The 19465-nt window shown below is 40.2% G+C and overlaps 1 protein-coding gene across 3 annotated transcripts in view; it reads right to left on the bottom strand.

Moving 5' to 3' along the window:
• Positions 1 to 737: 737 nt before the first annotated feature.
• SUGCT (succinyl-CoA:glutarate-CoA transferase) overlaps positions 738 to 19465 on the bottom strand; it is a 339843-nt gene continuing 321115 nt past the window's right edge. For all 3 annotated transcript variants that reach the window (XM_075418584.1, XM_075418586.1, XM_075418583.1), the window contains one exon: positions 738 to 1065. In XM_075418584.1, the coding sequence (XP_075274699.1) occupies positions 902 to 1065 (164 nt within the window). In that variant the 3' untranslated portion in view covers positions 738 to 901. The remainder of the gene's footprint in view (positions 1066 to 19465) is intronic.

A 19465-nucleotide genomic window follows, 5' to 3' on the forward strand; every position in this document is an offset into this window, starting at 1 on the left:
ACAGATTTTAACCTGGCTTTTCTCCATAGTGAAAGGTGCTCTGGATGGCAACTACAGTCAGAGATAGGGATCAGCACCTACCCCCAGAACCAGATTGAGAGTCTGGCAAGTTCTGGTATTTGACATTCAGCATGTGGTTTTGTGTGGATTGATGTTTGATTAACAGTACCCTGGGCCTTTCTGAATAAAATTACAAAAGACTATTCAGTCCTAGCTTGTCTCTCAAGCGGTCTTGGAATGGGCTTGTTTCATAACTGAAGAACCGTGCCAATTCCAGCTTATTTCTGCTAACATGCTGGGATTGTCATGACCATGCAATGTAATATAAAGACATACTGGTAATTGGGAATACCAGGGAACAGAAGTGAGTCTTGCAATGGTTACTCTACCCATGATTTAAAATAGAGATGAACAAAGAATTCATGACTGATGATTCTGTTCAAAATCAATCAGTTCAACCACCAATTTGTACATAATTGATTTTCTACTAAAATAATTATAAAAGGCAGCTTTCTGCAAGTGGAGAGTCTAGTATACAGACTCTTAAGGTTCTGCCTCTTTTCACTAACATTATGTCTTTCTGGGGACAAACATTAAGGCAATTACTGTAATCATGATAAGAACTCCATTTCCCATATGAAGTACAGAAAATGAGTAGCCACACAGGACTGTATAATTACATTTTACCTTACTCCCCCCCACCTCCCCCAAGAAAACCTTTCACTCAGACAGCATGAGATTGTTTATTTGATACATCAGTGTTAAAATCATACAAACAGACATGGAAGAAAATTAGGAATTAAATTATGTCTTCTCTTTGAGTCCCATTAGGGGAGCTGAAGGGAGCAAAGAGAGGACAAAGTAAGGTGAACTCAGTGTGAAGGAATGCAGCTAATGTTCCTTATCTGACCTCATGCTGAGCCACAGCACCAGTGCGGAGCAGTTCTTCTATGGCATCATCCTGGTACCCCAGCAAGCCCTTCAGTATCTCCATTGTATGCTGTCCAACAAGTGGAGGTGGTTTGGGATGTGATATAGCAAATTCACTGTATCTGACACCTGGTCCTGTAAAAAAAGCAGACAGGAGGGAAATAATTTTCCAAAGTTACTGCCCATATTTATATTGAAGCATCTATATTTGTTTAAAGGAAACTATGTCATTTTCATGGCAGTCTTATCACAGTCCTTATCATAGAAATGTTATGTTCTTGAATTACAGACTAAAAAAATTCCAGTTCACAATAATGCATCAATAAACCAGTTTTAAGTAATTCACCCAAGTGCAGAATTTCTGAACATTCGCCCAACGTCATGAAAGTCTTCCCCTTGTTCCCAGTGGTATGAATATCAGGGTGCTCCGAGTCACACTACGTCACAAGTCTACCACTCTCTGTCAGGTAAACCACAATGCCCAGGCAATGCCCAGCCCACACAACGTGACGTGGTGCAGAAATCCCTGCGCTCTGACTACGACAGGAGGGAGCACAACCATAAGAATGCAATGAAATATCATGTTAACACACTGTTACTGATGTCGGAGTAGTGCACCGGACGACGGGAAGCACCGTCACCAGTTAGCAACAGCTCAAGTACCTCTGCAGAGTGCTCCATTAACCTGCGGTGATGTAGAACTGACATCACACACAGCAAAGATATTCCCCGCTTATTTTATGTTTTCTATCAAAAACATACGTAGCAGCAGCCATAAAAAACTCAACAATGGTTTATTTACTCTGGCAAGAATAATTTCAACGGTGGAAATCACTTAGGGAAGATAGCAATGACGTGAAGACTTTTCTGTCTATTGCAGATAGTCAGATCTCACGTTTTAGCAATCCTCTGTAGTGAACTGAACAGATTTCAGTGCAGAACCCTGAAGACAATGAGCTAACACTCAAAAGACAGAATGGGCTACAGATGTACTCTAGGATCAAAACTGAGGTATACACTCAGCGTATGCATAGAAAGACTAAATGTTTTGCAGAGAAACAGAGGACAATAATTTCCCAAATTGTCAGTTGAAAACTTTAATACAAAATGCAACCACCTTTGGTGCTTTGGACAACTGGCAAAAAGATTTCTCTATTTTTAGTTATGGCCTTTATTATACGATAAAAAATAATTTACAGAAGAAGTTATACGTAGTTATGCCTTTGCCTATGACACTACAGCTTTACCCAGAAACACAAAGAAATACACAGGCAGAACAGTGTTTGACTTATTTCTGAATAAATACGATGTCAACCAGCACAAGAAATGAAGCACAGCAAGAAGTCATCCTATAAGGGTACGAGTAGGCAAGTTCACTACTCGAGTTACTACTTTTTTGAGGAGAGACGCTGACAAAGGTCATGCAGCATGCCAAAATATGCCCTTTTTTTCAACAATCTTCACCAGCTGTGATCAAATGGTTAATATGGTAAAGGTATACACCTCCTGGCAGGACAAAATAAAATAAAGGGTGCTTAGAAAAACATTTTTTTTCTAGCTGATTTGACATGGTCCTGATGAGTATGCTCCTGGAAGAGGTCAGGTATGGTTCCTATGTTTTAAAAGGAAAGGAGGTAGAACTGGGGAATTGCACACCAAATCATTTAACTTCAAGTTCCATTAAATACTGGAACAAATAATCACACTGACAGTACTCAGGAGATAAGCAACAGCCACCATGGATCTATTAAGTACAAATAGTGTACGCTTGATCTCTTGTCTTTCTAGCAGAAGAAGGGCTGGAGGTGAGATACATCCCATTTAACTTTAGATGCCAATAGCCTACATATAGATATTTAGTTGCTTAAATTCCCTTTGGAGTCACTGCAGGTGAAAAGACACACTTACAGTGTAATTCTTCTAAGACACTGGTAAATGACTAAACCGGCCAGATGAATTGTGATCACCTATGTTTCTCCACAAAGAAGAAGGTAGACAAGTACCTTAGATGCAGACCCCTACCAGCCAGACATCTAAAGTCAGGTGAGATGACCCTCTGACCACTATGATGCCGGATCAAGATTTGAGTTTCAGAAAGAAAATTCTCTGCTACTTTCCACAAACTCACTAAAGAAACATGGTCTAGGTAAATCCAAAGCCAAGTGCGATACTGAGAAGGAAATCTTATTCTGAGAATTGCTATGTGGGATTTTGTGAAACAGAACATTTCAAGTGAGCTCCAGAGGAATCTGTTCAGGATGAAGCACTAATTGGTATACTTTTAGTGGGTCAGCTGATGGAACTCAGATTGTACCTGCTCAGGTTTCTGAGGAATTCAAGCTAAAACTGACCATGAAGCAGATTTCACAATGACCTGGCTATGCTGGAGAACCGGCCTGATAAAACAGGGTGAAATTCAATAATGTGAAGAGGAAGAAACTACATTTAATTCTGTAATTACAGGGCAGGGGACAAATAGCAAGGTAGGAATAGCTAGGGGTTATTCTAGATCACAAAGTGAAGATGAGTCCATGACATCATGCTGTTGCGAAAAAGCCAAGCATCATACAGGGATGTACAAAAAAGAGAGAAGCCTGCAGGATACATGAAATAATCTTTTTGCTCCACTTAGACCTGGCAGGTCACAGCTGGAGCAGTGCCTGGTGTGGGGCCCCCACTGCACAGCCATCTGGAACACCTGATGAGGTTCTACAGGACAGCAACCAAAATGATCAGATAAAACATGACAGACTGAACAAAGTGGGATTGTGGGCCTAAAGAGAAACTTCAAAACTGCCTTCAAAAAACGTAAAAAAAAAATCAACAACAATAAAAAACCCTCACCCCCCAAAAAAAACCCTGTGACCTTTCCACAAGGAGGAAGTAAATCCTTTTTCATGTCTATGACGAATGATAAATAATTGATTTAAATTGCAACAAAGGAAACTGAAGTTAGGTACCAGAAAATAAACTTTTCTAATGGTAGGGGGAGTAAAATGCTGAAACAGGCCATGTGAGGAGGCTGCAGAATTCCTTTCAATCAGGTCTTTAGAAACAAAATTACTCTGGCACAGCTGACCCTATGACTGATCCCTGGGGTTTGCTGATGGATTAGATGATCTCTCACAGTCCCTTCCACCCACTAATATTCATGAAAGCTAAGAAACAGCTCACACAAGGGATAACTCTTCTATTAACTTGTTCCCCTAATTCTACTCACTTTGAACATACTCAATTAATTTTCAGAAGAAATCTCAAGTGAGAGATCAGTACATTTTAAAGGGACAGGTGACATCACTAAGCAATATTTTTATTAATTCCTCTTCCTAGGACTGACTGAGGGCTGAACTGGCACTAGTGCAAGCCACAGGAATGATCCATCTGTGCCAACTGAAATGCTTCTGAAGACAATTTCAAAGCAAAAATACCCCTTTGAGATTTATTAGTTTAGAAATTCAACACAGCCAAAAAACTATTAGGCAATTTCTATTAAAAAAATATAATAATATATATAATTAAAGCAATCTTACTTCAGTTGTATCTGAGAACTCTTTACCCTCTTTACACTGAGAAATCAGTGAAGTCTCAAAGGAACTAATTTGGTAGCTACACACTTTTCACTTGCTTGTGCAAATTTTTGCTAGCATAAAAATAGCATATCTCAAACCCTGTCAAAAGACACAGAATAAAACCCCTAATGAGAGAAAAACAAAATTGACATTAAGTGTACAACAGGCATAGAATGCTTCACACTTCTCAAAGAAATTAATCTTACAAACTAGACCATGCTAGAAAATTGCACAGCAATTAGAAACCCAGTGTCTTCCTTGAGCTTTTATTGTTTGATGCATCATTCATCATGCTACTTTTCACTTTGATAGAGTTCTAAAGTTATCTACGTTCATTCAAAGCAGTTACTTGCTAATGATCCAACATTAACGATTCTCTGTTCTTTCCTTGTGTAACTTCTACTTGGCTTCTGTGTCAATTAGGAGGGTGCAAAGCTTGCCAGTCAGGCTTCAGCAATCCCACGCTCCTACCGAACAACAACGCTCCCAGAAAGCAACCAGCAGAATGCTATGCAAATGCTAATTAAACACAACTGCCTTATGAGGAAACCATCCCTTGAGGCAGAGAGAGGTGAACTGCTTTAATTAAGGTCAGACGCATTTGCATGTGGGTGAGTTACAGGGAGCCCTGCAGATGAAAACAGGCCTTTGCTGGGGTAGAAGCAGGGTTACTGGTCGGAGGAGGTAAAGCAGCAGTCACCTGTGCACCCTGGCTGTAAGCAGGACACTGTACTCAATCCAGCCATGAAGTTAAAGGCACGCATATGGTCACTTGAGAAAAGCAATGAAGGAACGAGTGTTAGCTGTGATTTACCTTCGTCCTGTTGAACTAAAAGGAGCCTGTTTTTTTTTTTTTTGCTTTGATTGTCACTGCCAGTAAACCAAAGAGCTCTTTCACCACATTTAAATTTGAGGCTGATCTTCTTTCACTATTATTGTTATCAGTTTGAATTTGGCACATTGCTGAAATACATGCTGCACACACCATGTAATAGACAAGAGTTAATAGTGCAACAATAAATCAAAACTTTTTTCAGTTGAAACCACACTGGCAACTGCGGCAAGATATCTTGAAGACCGCTCCGGTTACTGGAACTCAACATCATCATCATAAGTTTTATTTCTTTGGTGCCTACCTACTACAGTATTGCCAAGCATCAAACTGTTTGCTGTTAAGACAGACTGAGCACATTAAAGCAAAAAACCCAAAAAAGAGATAAAACCACTGACACAGGTCCACAAGAGGGGCCCTGCGACAATGAAATGCCTTCGAACATCCACCAAAACAGGTGACACAGACGTTGGTCTTTCCAGTGCGTCACTGGGCCTTGCTGAGATTTGGGGCTGCAGAAGCAAAGTCAGTTTTACTCTACATGTAGCAGAAATTAAAGCTGAATTTGAATGATATTAAAGGTGCAAAGCACGGTATATAGATGTGGACAAAGGAAACAGTCTTTGCTTTGTCCTGACAAATAGCAGTCCCACAGCACTGTGCTGCAGTCACAGGGTAACACTTTCTACAGTACAAGGTTAGAGCATATTGAAACAATCTAACTCTTAAACTATGCAGAGGGAATCAGGCCGGGGGACAACCAAGCTCAGGGAAAAGTCATGATTATTTGTTATTATTCAAGTGGGACAAGAGAAAGAAAGGGGAAGTTTGAGCTGAGGTATGTGTATACATTCTGCTTGCAACATACCATCTACATTTGCAAAAAAAGAGCAATGAGAAACTCAACACCGCTCGTTAGTTAGTTCTACCCCAGCTCACAGTGTAGTTCATACACATGCAGGAATCACACGAAAAGAAACCAAACACTTGTGCCTAATCCAATAACATGGTGTTGCTACATAACCGTTTTGCAATTCCAGTGAAATATCATCAACGGTCAACAGCAATGGCCCAGAGCCAACAGATTTGCACCCAGATCCCATACATGCCACAGGTCAAGTGTTTGGAGCATGCAATCAGCTGGTTATGAAACCTAAAGCAGGATCAGCAGAAAACAAGCAGTGACTTTTAAGGCAATGAAAAGGAAAACCATACAAAGTCAGCAAGAGGGGCTTCACGGCTGCCATGAAGCACTTTTGGGCGTTAGAAGTGATGTGTGTAGGGGTATGTTACCAGGAGTAGGTTAAGGAGACTTTGGTTTGAGTGTCTGATGTCTTCCCTTTGGTCTCAGCCATGACTTCGAGCAATCTGCCACTCACAGCTGAGAAGATGGGGTGCCCGAGCACACAGTACAGCCCAGCTTGGCTACACTGTCTTTACACCAGGCTTCTTCCCCTTGAAACACAAAGTAGAAAAGTACACACAGACAAAAAAGCTCATTAAAAAGTCCTGCTAGTACGAGTAGTGCACACAGGCTTCATGGAAATCTCCAGAATGAATGACCTGCTCCATCTTAACTGGGGAACTCCCACATTCTTCTATTTCCTACCACAGATCCACAAGTTTGGGAGCTCAGTGGACTTCTCAGGAATCCATTTAATCGTTGGGAAAAATCCTTTCCTTTTGCATTACATTAGAGCTGGTGATTTACCTTTTAAGAACAACTCATAATAGATTTGAAAAAAAGCAATTAAGGAGATAATATTCAAAGACTTGCTCCTCCTCCCCTCACTGCAGCTTCCACTTCCTCCCCCACTTCGAGCACAGCCACACAAAGTGTTCACTTGGCATCCAGCACAGCTGAGAGGGTGGAAAACTTTGGCAGAATAAGTAGGAATGACTAACTGAGAGTGGAGAGGATGGACACACTTTTTCAGATGGTAATAAAAAAAAAAAGCAAATCTTTTTCTAGGTGCCATACAAACACAGATATAAATAAATCAGTAAATAGTAGTAGTAAACAGTAAAATCAGTAGGGCAGTAAATAGTATCAATACGAGAAATACCCACAAGTCATCTGTTTACCTTTTCTCATTTGGCCAATGCGATGGGAGAGCTATGAGGGACCGTCCAATGTCACAAGAGACGAGAATGTAAAAACTGCAGCATTGTGAGGGGAATGAGTTGACAGGCAGAGCATAAACATCGTTTATGTGTGATAGCCATAGATGGGTGTCTAAAAATCAGGCCACTTTTAAACCCACACTTAGGCATTCAAAGCATCCATTACATAATTCTTAAAACCCTTTGCCAAGTACATTAATAAAAGTACTTTCTTACCTGAAGCCACACGTATTGAAATGCATTAAAAAACATTTTATGTGTTTCCTATCAGCTAACATCCTGGATACACTCAGTATAAATACCACTCAACATTTATATAATGCTTTACATTTTCGAAGTGTCACCATACCAACTGTACCTAATTAATCTTGCATGACTGCTGGAGTAAAGGAAATCATTTATCAGTCACTCTGGTTGCATTTTTGAGAGTAATCCCACATAATTACACCATTCAAATAATGCAATTTTGCAAGAGGACTCTTGGCACCAGAAAGCTTTGAGAATGTTACAGTAAGGTGGTGTCTACCGCTTCCCACGTGTATCACCTCACAATGCTGAAAATTTGGCCTAATTTTTTGTACAGACTCACATGGTCCCACTCCTTCCTGAAACCCCCAAAGACCTTCAGAGAAGATTCAAAGAAAGACAGGAAGGAAGATGACTAGTAAGAATACCCAGAGGTAGCAATTTTAAAGAACCGTAAATTCCCTAGGTAATAATCTGTAGCTCCATTTCCTAAGGAAACAAGTTTACGTGTCTGTGCTGTCTTTCTAATCATCTGTTTGTCTGTCTTGTCCCTACCACACACAGAAACTTCTGAATCTGTCAATCTTGACAGTAGCGTAGAAATCCCATGGAAAATTAAGTTCTTACCAGTGGTGTGAAAACTGGCAACTGCTGAAGGACAGGCACCCAAATTACTGCCCTGATGACGTTAAAAAACCCAAAGAACTCAGCTGTTGTATATTCTGTTTGGCTGCAAATGCCTCGCCACCACATACAGACACAGCTCTGTAGGAGTCACCTAGCACGTACTGTCCTTCACTGGGGAGACCAAGGCATAAAGGGCACAAGGGAAGTTCAGGTTATCGTAAGGATTACATATAGGGTTTACAAAGGATGTCAGTCTGAAGAAAAACAATATTTAGTTCCAGTGTTCATGGAACAACTTCTTCTAGGCACCTTTTCTACAGTACTGTGGATGGTGCATTCAGGCTGCACAAGCCCAAGGCAACGAAGTCAGAGACATCTAGTTTAACACAAATTGCTCTTGCAGGAAGGAGCTGAAGAACTAGACGGCAAAGAGTAACTGGGAGAAGCTCTGCAGAACTCTTAAGAGGAAAAACCTAGAGAGGCAAGCCTAAACTACTGAAAATCCAAGCTAAAAACTTAATTTGTCTCAAGTCATAATCTAATCAATACAAAACTCGATACATAATCCCACCACAGGATGCGGGTTAACCACAGGATGTGTACCTAATGCAGAAATTACGGGTGAGGCTGAAAGGCTTGTGCTACGCAGGAGGTCAGACCATATGAACATAATGGTTATTTCTGGGCATAAAACATATGAATTTCTGAAATGTCCATAACCAAAACTGTTTCCATACTGGGGTTCAGGTGGCCTACCTGAACCTCCTCTGATACTTAGGCAGTCAAGCCACATAGTGTTTCATGTGAACACCTTTACTGGTAACCCAAAGGCCTTAATTACTCTGTCTTAAGGAGGGTAATTAGTGAGAAGTGTGTTCCTGGTATGCAACAAGAACAACGAAAATGCTACCTGAAATGAGCCTCTTGTAAGGACAGAGAACTGCCTAGTTGCAACACGCTCACATGATCCTGGAAGCCGAGCCGTGCCCCCAGCTGCGCAGGAAGGCAAGCAGCTCCTCGGGGCCCTCCTACTGAGCCTGGTGAAAACTATTTCCCAGTCCCATGCCTTGTGGTTAGCGTGACCCTGCATGTTGGAACAAGACACGCCAGCCAATCCAGAAAGTGTCTGTATGTCCTCAGTACACCAATTTGTCCTTTCCTGTGTCCTGTCTCCAGATACAGGTTAGATTCTTTGGCTCTTCAGAGACCCCCAAAGTAATCCTCTTGGCCAGCTGTGCATCATAAAAGTGGGAGCAGATGAGCTTTTCCTTGCAGATGAGCTATTCCTCACTCTTTCGGCAACCAGCTGAAGCCCGGATACCTGAAGCTGATTCTAGCCCCTTCATTCAGGGATGCAAGGCAATGCACACGGAGGCACACACAGAGCCTGATCCTAAGGCATAATATAATATGGTATAATTATCTCTGTAATCTAGTGCTAAAGCGGCACTTGTTCAGGTTGGGAGAATTGAAGCTTTTTCCAAACAACTGATCAAAATAACTAAAAATTAAAAAACTTGGGCATTGTTTTAACACGGATTTGAAAGAATATTCAAAACATTCTCCTAAGCAACTTCCAAAAATGCGTTTATTGCTCCCAATCACCCTGACAAGGTTCACAAGTCCAATCTTCCAGCTGCTAGGGAATGGTTTTCTGTGGCCTGTCGTTGTCTAGTTATTTCTGCACCCTCCTGTCAGTGTGGACATAGGAACAGGGCACAGACTATCACACAGAGGAAAAGCATTTTTCTCTGTCCCATTTTTATACCTCTAAAGAGTGGACTAGCTCTTTTCAGTACACTTTGTAGTGGGAATTTAAGTTGATTATTTGTGATGGCTCCAGTCATGCTTCTTTAAGTCTCTTTTCAGAACCCGAGGCGTCTGCTCCACAGGTCTGCCTGGCATTCCTGTTTGACGGTGTTAGAGCTCACTGTAACAGCTCCTTCGGCAGCAATAGCTAGTAGGCAGAACAGAAAGTGAGCTGGGTGGCAAATGGTTCATGACAGAAGCATCTATCACACTGCTTTGCTTTAGTTCCCTAACCTCACCACATGCCATCTGTATATTAATACAGATGATTTATTCATTTATTTAGGATGATTAATGTCTTATGACATCCATCTTAGCCTGTTCAGAAAAAGAAACTGAGAAATAAATCTTTCTTCAGTCCACCTGTAGCAGAACTATTTTCAATCATTTCTTAAGACTTTTACATTGACTAATTTTTCCTCAACAATCCCCTGTTTTGGCCACAGGATGAAGTCTCCAAAGGGGTGTAGCGTTATAGAAAGGCAAAGATCAGACATTTAGTTGGATGTCAAATCATGTGTCTGTCATGTGCTCTAAGTGTATTGCCATGCACATCTATTTTACACATCTTTCGACTCTTCCTCTGTGGCCACAATACACAGGCATCTAAACCTTCACATTTGGAAAATTCAGCAGTCGGTCGATGCTTTCTTGCCTGGTTAGTGACCCACTCCGAGCATCTGCTGAGTGAGTATTACAATCATGGAAAAAGCCATCAGTTGCAGCACAGCCAAGGAAATTCTGGTGGTTGAAATTCTTCAGCACAGATGACGGCCAGGTAACTCTATGTTTGAGCACCATGGAAATATTTGGAACTCGACTCTGCAGCAAGGCATCTGTGATTAAGTAGGGCTGAGCACTACGCACAGCCTGATCACTCTTCCAAAAGCTCTCCCACTCCACCCTCCATTTACTTCTGCTGTCCCTTGTGCAGCAGAATGAGGCCAGTTCCAGCACGCGGGGACTTTCCCTGGCAAAGCAAGATGGGAAGGGATTTGATACTTTGTTTTGGATTACTTGAAGAACTGCAAATTACATTTTTAGCTCTTTTTGGGTAAGGTGCCCAGACTCCTTGAGGCACAGGCTACTAAAAATGCTGGCTGAGTGTCGAAAAGCACTGTGCAATCTGGGACGACTGTTTTTGAGTGTCATGCTTCAGACATCTTTAAAGGGGCCCAGTTTCCAGAAAGAGCCGAGGACGTCTGAAAATCTTTCTCTTTCAGGATGTCTCAATTTGACTGTGCAGAGACATCTGGTATTCAAAGTAGACAAGAAGAGCGAATCATTGAGCAGGGTAAAGTAAAACTCTAGACATGTAACTCCTTCTAGCAACTTCTTTTTTCCTATTGCCTATTTAAAAGCAATCATCAGGTTAATCTCAAATTCTTTAAACGGAAACAGAGTGCTTAAATTCGAGTCTAGGAGTGGGACTAGCACACTGCAGATTAGGCTGTTTTTTTCCCACTGATTTATAAGAGACGATTTGATCAATTCTGCCTCCATGTGAAGGACTGGGAACAGCTTTTTGGCTTTCCATTGTCTGCTGCCAGTGCCTGACGTGCTATTCAGCTCATCGGCTTGCAAATATCAAAGTGGTGCGGGGCAGGAGAAACAGCCATTTCAAACCAAGCAGCCTTCAGTTCGGTTTTTGGCTGTGCAGGCGCGCCGATGTGAGCGTGTCTATGTCAGTTAAGCACAGGCTGGTTCTGTATCGAAGTTCTTGTGGTTTCTAACATTCGCCAGCCTTTACTCCATCAGAAGGGATTTCAGTGTTGTGTTCTACCCTACAATGGGCAAAAGAGTCAGAAATCATCTCTCCTCACCCACAAAGACTAAAGTGGGATTAAGAAACAGAAATTTAAGTCAGACACACCCACGAAGAGGAATGAGGCACAAGGTTAGGAAGCCATCCAAAGCTTAGTTGCCTATCCCCTTACTAAACTAAACTAAAAAGTCTCTTTTTGTTCAAGAAGACAGCTGAATAGCTGGGAAACAAAAATTAAAATCAGATTGAAACCAGCCATACCTAAGCCATATCCCATCCTAAAAGTGCGCAGATCAGTTTCATTAAAATATTTCCCTATTCTCTCTTTTTCCACCTCCTAATACTTTGGCTCTTTCCTTTAGCTCCCCTTTAAACTGCAAAGCAAAATGCTTTTACTGACATGGTTTGTAATTTTGAAGCCCTAATCTTAAATAGCAGGTGCTTAGTTTTAATGGAATTTTTCCATCCCTGAACGTCTGGGAGCATCAGTAGCACCTCCCTCCTACACAGCCCCTCACCTTTGATCCTTTGCCATTTGTACTTGCGGGTTTTCATTTACTCTCTTCCTTCTGCTTTCTGCAGTCTGCTTTTTCACTGCAAACCCTTAGACCTCTCCTCTCCTTTCTTTTACCTCATACGATTGGCAAGCGTTGTCTCCTAAAAATCCTTATAAAATATGGAGGGCCTTGCTGCCTCTGTCCTCGCTACCTCTGGCCACATTTTCAGCAGCACTCTGTCTACTTTACACTGTACTGGCCATTTAAAAGGGCCTTAGAATGGCTGTAAGAATTTGCATCACAAGAAAAATTATATTTTAATTGCCAGAGGTCCTAGGGCTTCTCTGGACAAAAAACTGCAACCAAAATAACAGTTGGTTTTACTTCACACAATTAGTTATTTTGGAGCAAGTCTGTGTGTGGGCACTTTTGTTCCATGCTAACAGTTTTTGTTTCCATTTAATTTTAGCTTTTTGGTTAATCTGATTTTAGTTAATTTTCCCTTATAATTTCCTGTTTGGAGTTAATGTAAATTATTTTGTACGAGCACAATCTCAAGAAAAATCCAAGAGAAAAGCATCCACACTCAGTTTGCAATGACATATCTAAAAGTGTGGCTTACAAGTACCTATGTCAATTCCAGTTTGTTTGTAGAAAAAATGGGATTCACATTCTAACACGAGAACTAGAGATGCTGTAGCAAGCGAATGCCTGCTTTGCCTTGGTGCTGGTAGATTGCTCCCAAACACAGTACAATTTAACAAAGTCTAATCATCAGCTGTTTCTTACCCCCAGGAATGCACTTCTCTAGTTTGTCACTGAGTTAGTCTTCCAAGTGTATTTGTATTTGGTTATGAAAGAACTGTTTCTTTTTATCTTCATTTGCCTTTCTATTACTTACCAGATTCACATGCATATTGGTACACAGCTCTTGCTCAAAAAGCAATGACACACTGCAGAAATGACCATAACCTTATTCTCTAATAACTTTACACGAATTTGACTCAAAACTCTGTCTTTTAAAACATGAACTCGCATTGTGCAGCATTAAATCACAAGCGCTCACATAGCGTTCTCATAACAAACTTTTAAGTAAGTTTTCCATTCTTAACAAGGCAACTCGATTCTAGAAAGTCATACCAAGCACTTCCTTAATCCACAAAGCTCAGTGCTTCTGCACTGACAGCATGCAAAAATGTTTAATGCTAACACAAATACCTTTCATAGATTATTCTGATTCTCAGGCTGATTTCTAAGCCAGCTGTTCTCTGCCTGATTCAATGTGCAGATTTCATTTTAGAACACAGAATATTCCCTGGTTACCTGCCATATAACTAGATCTTACAGGTGTAGGGCATGTTTGTAATGCTTGTTCATCCACTTGCAGGAAAAAAAATCATAAAATAAAATACTTTGTGTAGCTTTCCTGGATTCTAATGTTTTCTCCCCAACTTTCAGATACTGTATCAATTGAAGAATGCCAGGAATTACTTCATGCTTTATATATGTACCTGTTACAGATTATATGAATTAATTTCAAAGCCAGCTGCTATTTTTGCTTAAAGGAATCCTTGATGGTACACTTTTTTAACACATATGGAAGAGGAACTGCTTGCTATGACATACAAACATTTAAATCTGCCTTGATAATAGATCTATTACTCCTTCGTTCTTTTTCATGCAAGTAGGGTAACTAGCTTCCTGCTCCTCCTGGGGCTTATTCACTGTATAGCAATTTTGACACGCAAATAACACCAAATAAAAAGAAAACCATGAAAATATAAGAAACTCATCAGAAGAAACTAATAATCATCTAATAGTAAGGTCAACCACAATACAGACTGCAGAGCTGGGAATCCAAACAGTTGGATTTGGCTCCTTGCTCAATCACCAATCAACCCTGTGCTCACAGGCAAATCATGTTTCCTTGCCATATCCTTATATTTCCTGTATAGTTTTGTTAGCCTTGCCTATTTAGGTTATAAAATGTTGGGGACTAGAGTTGTCTTTTACTATTTGTTTATACAATGTCTGACACAACGGGCCCCAATTTGTATTGGAATGAAATACAAATAATAATTTTCTGATATCCTGTCTCCCCAGAGCTGCTTCAGAGGAGTATGAACCACTGTCCTAAGTTACATCTGATAAATTGTGCATTACTCTGTTGTGGGAGAGATTTCTTTCTAATCCAAAATCCATCTGTCTTGCTGTGCTGCAAGTGATAGTTTCTGGGCAGAGAGCATACTAATTGCAGGATTAAACTCTTAGCTAACTCTTGGGTGGAAACTGTTTCCCATAATGTGGTAGAAAACACATGTTGGTTTCTGTCTGCAGATCCTTGAACATCACAGCCCTGATCTCGACTGGGATATTTAGGTTCTCTATTGAAGTATGTCTGTGCAACATAATTCAATTAAAATTAAATAATAACTAGCTATCAAAAAGTATTATTGAGATTTTAGTGGCTCCAGTACTGCTTAGCCTGGTTTAGCTGCTCTTTGAAGGCAGAGACAATTGTGCTGAATGTAATGAATTCTGCACCTTCTCCAAATAAGTAGCACACACACTGAGAGCTGAAAAATGAACTTTGGTTAATTGTCTTTGGATCCTTTTAAATTCACAAACACATGGAGATTTGAAACATTTAAAATCTAAAGTACATCTTTGTATATAACATAGCTCTCATTTCTGTGGATGTGCACATTACTTCTTATTCACTGAGGTGACTGACTGACATTATTGATGTGACACAGGCCCCATTGGCAAGCTGCAAGAAACAGCTGCCCCATTATCTTTTCTTCCTATGGGTACACAGAGGGAGCAGATACCAGACTGCCAGCCACAAATGTGGAGGAAATCTTCCAGAAATAATTCTGCTTACATCTCATCTTCTTAGGGTTCTCCATTCAAAAGCCATCTTACTAACAAAATATTAAACTTTCCATATTGTTAAAATGTACTGAAAATGCTGGAGACAACCTCACTTTTCAAGAAAAGCTTGATTGTTAGATGAAGTTACTTGTTTTAATCTAATTTTTACGGTTGTGGTTGCAGTGCAACCATAAGACGTTGCAGGCAGTACCACCCCATCAAGAGCTCTCCACTATATTTTGCAACATTTGAACCAAATCCCCATGCCAGAAAGCACGAGCAAACCTAAGAGCAAAGTTAGCTGGGTGAAGGGGCTGAATGGAGCAGGCTGCGTTATGCAGTGGGCTGGGGCAGTAGATGCTTTTTAAGCTCAGGACTTCAGAAAACCAGCTTTGTGTTTGGGAAAACACAATTCTTCTAGAGCAGAGGATTAGGGATTCTAGAGCAGAAGCTAAGGATTTCCACTCTTAGCTTCCACTCTTATTACCTTCTAACTCCTCTCTGCCCTTACCCCAACATGGCCTAACCAATCTCCTGTCACCACAGAGAGGTCTGCCTTTCCAACTAAGCTATTTCCATATTTCTCTGCTTGGCACTACTCTTTGTTCTCCTTTGTCAGCTAACCACACCTGGGCTAACCCTTCACCCTTCCACAGAGACCATAAAAGCTAACATAAAAGGTAACACAAAAGCAGAAAAACACCCATAGTGGCTCAGCACACTAGACTGCTCTCTGACAACGGTCAAAAGTAGATGCTATTGAAGGGGTAGGAGAACACAGCAGGAATATCCAGTATTTCCCCACAATACTTTCCCAGACTCTTACAATTCGCCATGTAGCTCCAGTATCCCACCCTCCTCTTACGCATACTCCCCTGTTCTTCCCAAATCCCTCTCCCTAGCCTCCCATTAACCAACGCCTACTCTAACATCCTGAGGATGATCGCCACAAGGAACTTAACACACCATGAGATAATATATCCCATGTAGCTCAATTATTCATCAACCTTCGATGCTTTTTCTTGTTCACAAAGCCCACAGCTCCCCACGGCACTTTTCATTGAACCCTCAGCCCTATTCTCCCTCACTCCTTCTCCCACTCCTTCTCCAAAACCTTCTACTGACCTTAAATATGGAACACTCTGACTGCTTGATATTCTTCACTATTCACATTTTTCCAGTTCCTTCATTAATCAGCGTACACCCTCATCTATTTCTTACATAAGCTGACCAGTTGTGCACAGTACAGTGAAAGCAATACTTGAGACAGAGAGAAAGATTAAATAGAAGATACTCGCTGGATTCTACCTCTGGATTCGTTAGATCTCTGCAGCTGGGATTTATCCTTAATGATAAGCCAAGTAACCCCACTTTGCAGCATGCACTGCAACCAACATATTTTAAGCAGGTGTGGGAAAAATCAGCAAAGCACTAATGACTCCTAAAAGTGCTAGTAGAACCTGAATTCATGCTGCAAGATGTAAAGCAAATTCAATACATGGAGCAAATTTTTGTCATTTCTGTGTCTGGGTTATCCAGTCTTCTCAGAGGCCAACCACAAACAAAACTAAAAATGGATCCAGATAAAGAAATCAAATAGGGTGGACCTGTTTAATTTTATATAATTTAGAACTTTCAGTGCAACTATGCCATTTATGTACATGCAACAGCAAACTTTGGGTACCATAGACTTCTGTACTGGATATGACAAAGAGCTTTTCTCATCAGAGAAATCCAAATGATGTCTTTTTGGGTGACTTAGAGGAAATACACGGTCATGGTACTAATCTTCCTCAGTCAACCAACAGGCGTGGACTTTTATATAAGAAGTCTAGAAACTCCTCTTCGTAAGTACAGCCCTATGACAGGTTAATCCAGGTGAGCATATGCTTCCCCTCCATCTCTATCCCAACCAGCTTTGACTCATAAGGTAACTAATGAAAAATACAGCCACAGTTTTCACAAACAACCAAGTAGGAACTCAGGATGCTTTCACTTTTAGATCTGAGCTGCTTGTGGTAGTCCTAATTTAAAGAAAGTGCGCTCTCTGAAGTTCAGTCTTTAATGCATCTTCAGCTGGGTAACCAAAACCAAAAAAAAAATCACTTACCAACTTTGAAAAGTTCATCTTCATTAGCATTTCTGTGCTGTAGCCATCCTCATTCGCAAAGCTTTCTGAATCCTTTTGAAAATGTTATACAACGTCAGTCCAAGTTCTATTAAACTAATTACATCCTGCTAGGTTTATAGACACAGCATACATGGAGAACACACGTCTGCTTTCTATGGTGAGCTTTCCGTGACATGTGGAAACTGCTGTTGAAATCAATGGCAAATGACAGCACGCAAATAATCCTTACATCTGTGTACAAGCAAACCCACAAGTTTCACAGAAGTTGTTCACATTGGATGGTTTCAGAGTGAGAAAGACAGAAAGGAAAATCATGTAATTTCTTATTAGTTTTAATCAAAACAGTGGATGATTTCCCTATTCCCATTCATACTAAGGTATATTTTACAACTTAAACAGTTTTTAACAGGATTCAGATCCAGTTTTTAAATTAAGCTTTGACTCTCACTATCCACCACATTTAATTAAAAGACCATAAATAGTGCTGCTTTCAAATAAAAGATTTAGGACCAAATTCAACAAATATTTAATCCTTTAAGCACAGTGTAAAATCAATGTAAAGGATTGCAGAAAGGATTTATGAACCAATATATTTTGGTGAATCTAGGCTATCTTTAAGATTTTCTGAGCATTTTAGAAATAAGTTCCCTTTCTGAGAGGCCACAAACTGATAACCTAGGGAAGGTAAACTACTGATCACTTAAAATTCTTCCTTTTGTTATTTCTGGATAAAAATCACAATGAAGGTACACAAAAAATGTGCTATTTTCATTACAAGCTAGAACCAAGTTAACAATAACCTTACAGGGAGAAACAACAGTTACAGGAAAACTCTTAAGAAAGGAAGGAAAAACAAAGGGGAAAGGAGAGAGCAACTGTGAAATTGGGAAAATAAAGGAAGAAAACACTAAAAAGCTTTTAAAAGAACTGCTGGTGTTCGTCCACATCTGAACCTTGATCCAGATATGTCAAAATCAATAGTAATATTAGTACTATGATCATGTGGAAAAATTATTTGACTACACTATAGCATTGTAGCATAGGAATTAGAATAAACTGAAATCAGCCTCTTTCCAAGATTCAGAAATTTTAAATTAATAGAAACAGAGGAGGTCTGAGGTTTATTAGAAGATTGAACTGCAAGGTGTGATAGCTCCCTCAAGTGCAAATCAAATACTGTCTGCGATACAATAACATGCTCTTTAGAATTGTTAAAATAGAGGAAAAAAAGGGAAGAAAAACCCTACAGGATTGTAACACACTGTGCATAAGAATGAGTACTTGCAAAAAACAGTGTTTCAGATGTGATGAATTCACTATCAGTTCTTAGCCTTGCACTTGCAGTATAACTGTACTTTGCATTCATTAGTGGCATATATTTCAAACAGCATTTGGAGAAGAATTAAATTCCGTACCAGAACATCTAGATTTTCATTTCAACCACTTGCATGTGGACGAGCATCCTATTCATATGTATAGATACACTGATATTATATAGATGCATATGCACTTTTATTCATACAATGAGACGTTTACGATATAGATATATGTACATAGCACACATACAGTCACTTCCATTAATAAGACTGTGAGCTTTTCAGATGCTTATTGTCCACATGGAGGACACAATTCACCAACGCAGGCACACAGTCTCGGGTTACTCTCTTCTAACAAAAGCCCAATCCTTACTAAATGACATCTTTGACATTCCTACCAGAAATGTGGTGGCGAACCACCATCAGATACAGACCCATAAAAGTCTAGAACTTTCACTAACTTGCTATACGGGTTTACATAAAGTAAAAACCATTTCCAGTGTGTGCTTAAATGACCCAGTCTTCTCAGCTGTAATACAGTGATTTAACTCTTAGGATACTGTGAAGACCTAGGTAATGCTTTCATGGAGCGCTGAAGTTGTAGAGCAGTAGCTACAGTGTTGTAACCACTATGACTATTAAACTTTCCTTAGAACAACGATGATAAACATTTTTTATGATGCACGCCAATATGCCTGGCTGCAACAGACTTCAGAACGTTACACTTAGTGGGCATGTTCCTTTC

The sequence above is a fragment of the Opisthocomus hoazin genome, chromosome 4 (genome assembly GCF_030867145.1).
Source record: "Opisthocomus hoazin isolate bOpiHoa1 chromosome 4, bOpiHoa1.hap1, whole genome shotgun sequence".
NCBI lineage: Eukaryota > Metazoa > Chordata > Aves > Opisthocomiformes > Opisthocomidae > Opisthocomus > Opisthocomus hoazin.